This window comes from Rhea americana, unplaced genomic scaffold (genome assembly GCF_003343005.1).
Source record: "Rhea americana isolate MKP2758 unplaced genomic scaffold, rheAme1 scaffold_222, whole genome shotgun sequence".
Classification (NCBI taxonomy): Eukaryota; Metazoa; Chordata; class Aves; order Rheiformes; family Rheidae; genus Rhea; species Rhea americana.
In genome coordinates, this window is record NW_028186337.1 from 459,571 (window position 1) to 465,570 (window position 6,000).

General features: G+C 42.9%; 1 protein-coding gene across 1 annotated transcript; it reads left to right on the forward strand.

The window, feature by feature from the left end:
- The first annotated feature begins 1,270 nt into the window (after positions 1-1,270).
- On the forward strand, positions 1,271-4,839 carry SRGN (serglycin). The gene is made up of 3 exons (XM_085305554.1): positions 1,271-1,449; positions 2,917-3,064; positions 3,865-4,839. The coding sequence occupies exons 1-3, from the start codon at positions 1,359-1,361 to the stop codon at positions 4,076-4,078; spliced, it is 453 nt and encodes a 150-aa protein (XP_085161680.1). The 5' UTR covers positions 1,271-1,358; the 3' UTR covers positions 4,079-4,839.
- The last annotated feature ends 1,161 nt before the right edge of the window (positions 4,840-6,000 follow it).

The window sequence follows — 6,000 nt, forward strand, 5'->3', positions numbered from 1 at the left end:
CCATAGCATAGAAATAGATGAGTAAACTCACAGTATCAGCCACAGCATCATCTGGGGCRCTGGTGGTGTGTTAGGCCCACACACTGTTGTCCCGATTAATTCAGCAACTAATGATATGACTGAAAAAAAGAAAAAAGCAAAAAAACAAACAGATAACTTTGTGTGTGATTTATTCTTAAATAAACTCAAGCYTGGCTGGTTTAAGCTAAACTAACAGGTAAGCAAAATGTATAAACTAGCTTAAATATATCTATGTAATGACTTTGAGAAGCTTAAATCCATTGCTAGTTTTGTACGTTGATAAATTTGCAAATTGCTTCTAGATCTGGTACTCTTTAGGAAAAGTACAATTCGGTCAGGAAAACAAATCCAATGGCTGGCAGAGCCACTGGGTCAAAATGTGCTATGCCACCGCACTGAGTTGTGTCAGTTCTCACGCACCCACAGCAACCTGCATCTTCTAGGGGGCTTTGTGTTAGCGTCATACAGCGGAAAGGTGGGTATTGCCCGAAAGGTGGGAATTGTCTCYACCCTCGGATGTTTTAGACCTCCTGTTCTAGCTATGGCCCCTGTTAATGCACTGATTCTCAAAGCTGCCCTGTCAGATAAATGCTGGGGGCTGACGTGCAGCCCCAAGAGGGGTCCAAGCACCCAAGAGATTAGCTGGCCAAAGAGGAAGGCCAAAAATTCATGTGGCAGAGCTGGCTACCTGGTTGTGTAGAGGAAGGGCTCCTCTCTCTTAGACGTTTTTCTCACTTTCCCTTTACTGGTGTAAGTGATACYGATAGTGTCAGGATTTCCACTCTGAATTAATACATTCTTTTAATTTCTACTCTAAGTTTCCACCTTCAAATATCTATTAAAAAAAGAAAAAGGAAAAAAAAAGCAATTGGCATGCTGTTCCTGAAATAACTTATGTCTGAGAGGAAAGATTATTTCCCGTTGGGTGCCACTGCTGGGTTCTCGCTGCGGACAGCAGGCTTCAAACCTCCCCAGTGCCAGCACTGTCGGAAGGTGGGATGAAGTTTTCTCTCTCCAGAGGAAACAGTGACCATGTGAAAGCCCTCTGCTTTGGGGCCGGCTTGTGTGGACCAGAGGGAGCGGGCAGGCTCAGACCCTGGGCATCCCCCTTTCCCGCCTGCCCACTCTGGTTGAGGGTCACTGTCTTTCTCAGGCAAAATTAGAGATGAAGGCGCTGGGGATTTTCTGTAGATGCCTTGCTTGAGTGAAGCAGGAAGCTGTGACGCAGGTTATGGGCTGGGTCTGAGGTTTTGGAAACCTTTTCTACGCACGCAGCTCCTGGCCCCRCTGTATTTCTCGTGAAATATTTCTGCACGAAGCCACGGCAAAGGCTGGCAATGCAGGGCAAGATGCAGCTCCTGATCGGGTACAACGGGAGGATTTTCGTGACTCTCTGTATAATCCTCTTTGTGGGATACACAGCACAAGGTAAAACTGGGAGCAGTTGTTCTCTCTGTAATCCTATTTCTGAGCTATGTGGTGTAGGCCAAGGGAGCAACCTCTGAATTTCAGGAAAAATACTTGAGGCTGACCTTCTTCTAACAGTAACAAAATCAGCTTCTAAAACAAAAACTGTTTTGCTAACATTTTTTGAGGAGGATTATAAGAAAAGATGTCTTTTTTTAAGTGGACCATTTCTGCGTCCCTCACCCAGCCTGTCTGGGTAAAAGGCTTCATAAAAAAAGTTAGTTCAATATTTATTTTTTAACTAGCTGTTTCACAGCATCTCATTTATTCAAGTATTATTCAATAATTTAGTTACAGATAAAGTATGTAACAGCTCCCATGTTACAACTCTACTTTTATTTTTCGAGGGAGGAAAATTAAATTAATGAGGAAATGTTTGATTCTGTAAAGTGAAAGAATTGCGACACATAGCACTAAACCACCCAAAAGGAAATGTTGATTCATGATGACATTTATTCTGTGGATTTGTTTCTTGTAAGAGATAACTACTTTTCAAGTACGTATAGTATAATTTTTACCCAAACAAGGCTATAATGGTGATCAATATCTACCACTGTTTCTGCTTTGAGGTTCACCTTTGAGAGATGATGGCCTGCTTTTTGCATGTCATTTATTTGCAAATTATTCTGCTGAACTAGTTTATTTTTTGCCACTTTTACAGAAAAAAAATCCTCTTACTAATATGCTATCAGAGGCAAATAAACATGAAAGGGAATTATGTTATAAAAGGAGCATGAAATGATGCCTGTGAGATATTCTTTCTCTTAAAGAAGAGTAGGAGGTGACTGAAAGTCATCTTGTACATTATGGTAATATATAGGGCGAGAAAAAACTGTAATTACAGAAAGATATTCCCAAGGAACAGAGAAAAATTAGATAAAGTGCCAAAAGAAGGAGAATGTGCCAGGAGGCTTTAGAACACATTAATTAAGCAAGACCAAACAGAAGGATGAAAGACTGTTGTTTTTATTCTTATTTTGTGATCATTATTTTTTYCTTTCGATATCTTCTGAAAACTTCCTTCTCAGCAACAGTCCTGGTGAGGCATCTGGGGTGGGCGGATGGGATGGGACGGGACCAGAAACAAAACTGTTGGTTTACTTAATTCTAAAGAAGCTTCTGTAAGTGTCTGAATCACCTATTTTCCCTGAACTTGCTTCAAAAGCTCCCTGACAGCACTCTTGCTTGATTTCCAAATCCACTTGGTTGCCCTTTAGGCACCTTGAGTTTTGGGTTCCTCAGGCAAAACTCATCCCATTGAGCATACAGGACAGGAAGGGGCCAGGGATTCACTCACTTTTCTGCAGCTGAGCAATTGCGGTCACAAAAATTTCTTTGCTCCTGTAAAGTTTAACGGGTGCTCCCCAAGTTAGCGGGTCACAGAGGTGGCTCAGGTCCACATGAATAACGTCTCACTGCTTTCTGCAGGCGCATCGCTGCAGAAGGCAAGATACAAGCGAGTGAGGTGCAGGCCAGATGCCTGGTCTGCCAACTGCATCGAGGAGAAAGGGCCCTGGTTTTATATGCCTGAAGGTGGAGCCAACCACATCCTGCCTCCCATGGCTCATCCCTCTCTGTAAGTTCCTGCACTGTACCTTCGCGATTCATGCTGGCATCAAAACATTTTCGGTATTCCCATCTCAACTACTCAGGCAAGAAGTATATGAGTGGAGAGGCAAAGTTTGAGCAATAAATCCCACCACTTGGCAAGTGAGTAAAAATCACCATGCCCTGGGCAACTCAGCTACAGCATTTATCAGTGTCATGGCTTTATTGAGTTCAAAGCTAATAGAAGAAAGATCTACTGAAGACCACTGATACAGATGCATCACTTCTGGGCAAAAAAATCTTTACGGCATAAATTATCAGACTAGTAGGGTATTTTGCGGAAGTGTCAATACATGCTCGGTCTAGTCTTAYCCTTTTCAACTTCTCTGGAGTATATTGGATGAGGCAGGTGTTTTGGCCAGTTGAGAGGACATGGCTGGGGTGACAGCCGTGATGATAACTTTAGAGTTGACTTATGCAGTGCAATGTTTACCACTAGTGAGATGGAGCTAAAATATCTTTTCAAAGGCTTCAGTGTATTAATTTTTTAAAAAAGATGTATAAATAGGACTGTGACAGTGGTGTTACAGGTCGCGTGTTACGGCTCAGGCCCCACTTCAGGAGGAGGAGTTAGCTCTTCTCCGCATGCAGGTGGAAAGGGGAAATGTTGTTCCTCTTCTCTGCGGTGGAGAGAAGTCCACAGGCCGTTAAGTTTGTGGCTTGGATGCTAGTTTCAAGTTTTGTGGCAACACATGATCTCAAGGTTTCCCTTACAGCTATCCAGTGAGGGTAGTTAACCAGCATAAATGTTGCTGCTCCATGTTTCAGGATGAAGGACTACCAGGAGCTGGCCAATATGTTTCCACTTTCGGAAGAAGAGTCCGGCTCTGGGTTTGAGAACGTGGCTGAAGTGGAGCAGGAATCCGGGTCAGGGGCTGACTTCGGCACTGATTACCCTGGCATGAAGTTCCACGATTTCTTGGTGGGCCAGCAAAAAAGCAAGCTGAAGCGGAAGCTCACAGAGGAGGATTTAATTCTGTAGGGGAGGAAACTTGGCCCTCATCGTAAAGATTGTGACCTTTCTTGCCTTCGGCATGTCTTCTCTGGTGTATGACCAAATCTGATTACTCTCAGGACAAAATGGTTTTATAAAAGTTCTAAATCAATAAAAACTGCCTTACAATCTCTATTGCTTTTATTCACTAAAAATCTATATTCAACCTGAACTTACTATTTGCTTTTTAAGTGTAGGGTAATGATCCAAATCAGGGGAAAAAAGGATTTTAAAGGATCTGAGATAACCTTGTTTGTATAAATATTATGACTTGCAAAAAAAAAAAAAAAAAATCACCCACTGGTAATAAATTAAAAATCTTTATTTGATGGGAATCAGATGCACATTAACACAACTCAACTAATTCTGTAAAATCAACTCAAACCGTTGCCTTTCATCTAACTTTCCTTAGATTATTTCCTCAAGAAGCACAAATRTTGTGAACTGTTCTGGCACTATAGATGTTATTTCCTGTTACGAATGTAAGAGTGGGTCTTGTTGTTATGGCCGGTTTGCCTCAGTGTAGCTTTTACACTATTTTGGCTGTGTAAYCTTAAAGGAAGCCATGAGATAATGTAAGGCAAAAGCCATAACTCCCTTCTCCATTCTCTCTTATGACTCTTAACATTAAAAGTGGCCAATGAGCAAGTGCACCTACCTTTCAAATCGCTGAATGGATTTTCCCCTGATGTCTGTATCTACCTGGCTGTAATCCTATTAAAATCTAAATTAAACCATTTTTTTCTTAAGCATTAGACTGAGCTCTTGAAGCTGTGTGTGGTGAGCCCCTTGAGATATACAGCGCTTAAACGACAATGCTTGCGGAAAGGGTTGCGGTCTGACACGAGTGTTCCAAAAGCCTGCTACTTTCCAGTGGGAAGCTCTTCCAACTGATTTTTCAAATCAGTTTTCCTAGCAGAAATGCATAAATGTTGTATTTGGAGGGACGAATGCTGCATTTGGAAGCACTAGCAAAAATACAGCTCTGTGAAAGTCCATAGTCTGGACACCACTGAGTGTTTCTGGTTGCCTCCAGTGACATCCGCTCTCTAAAATGTGAAAAAAAGACCCTAAACCAAAACCAAAACCAAAAAGCTAACTAAGTCTATAGATGTAATCATGCGTTTGCAAATGAGCTTACTTTTAGTTGCTTTTCTAGCTCAGACTTACTGTGCAAGTTGCAGAATTGAAACCGATGGTTGCTGAGCACCACCTAATATTGCCATCTGATGGCCAAACTACAAACTGACAATTCAAAATACTGGGCTTTCGAGTGTAGCCTTTCCTCTGATTACCTGAAAGATGGTATCTGGAAATAAATTTTTCTCTGGAAATAAAATTGTCCGTGTACCGAGACATCAGCCGTCCTTCATGATCTGATCACTGCGCTGAGATGCAAACAAATGACAACCTGTTTGCCAAGAAAAAAAAAAAGACTTTTACTGAYAGATGTTTTCAAAGTTGGACAATTTTATGCAAAGCTCTTGATGGATTATTTTTTCGAACAGAAAAAGGAGTCTTGTAGTTTAATTTAAATGTATTGCTATTCCATCTAAGATAAATATAGAATGAGACCGAATTAAGCAGAAATAAGTGGGTCCAAACAGTTTTCTGGCAGCTTAGCTAAATCAAGACGCCTTTGCGCTACGAGTCTCTGGGCTGCTGAGGAAGCTCATACCGCTTTTTAAGGCCGTTGCCGCCACGWTACTCTCAGTCTCCACACGAAGGCGAACGCAGCAGCCCCACGCAGCTGCAAACGGAAGATCAACTAAAAACGTAACGGCCGGCCGCGCGGCGCCCCGCCTCCCCGCGGTGCGCATGCGCCGTTCTGCCCCCCGCACCCGCTCCCGCCCCCAGGCCGGCCCCGGGCGGAAGCGGCGCGCGGAGGGGAGGGGAGGGGAGGGGAGGGG

What these genes read in the sequence shown, in the direction of transcription:
- SRGN (XM_085305554.1), top strand. Translation starts at nt 1,359, where the DNA reads ATGCAGGGCAAGATGCAGCTCCTGATCGGGTACAACGGGAGGATTTTC. An exon ending in TGTGGGATACACAGCACAAG is followed by an intron (nt 1,450 to 2,916) that starts GTAAAACTGGGA and finishes TGCTTTCTGCAG; the next exon opens with GCGCATCGCTGCAGAAGGCA. An exon ending in CCCATGGCTCATCCCTCTCT is followed by an intron (nt 3,065 to 3,864) that starts GTAAGTTCCTGC and finishes TCCATGTTTCAG; the next exon opens with GATGAAGGACTACCAGGAGC.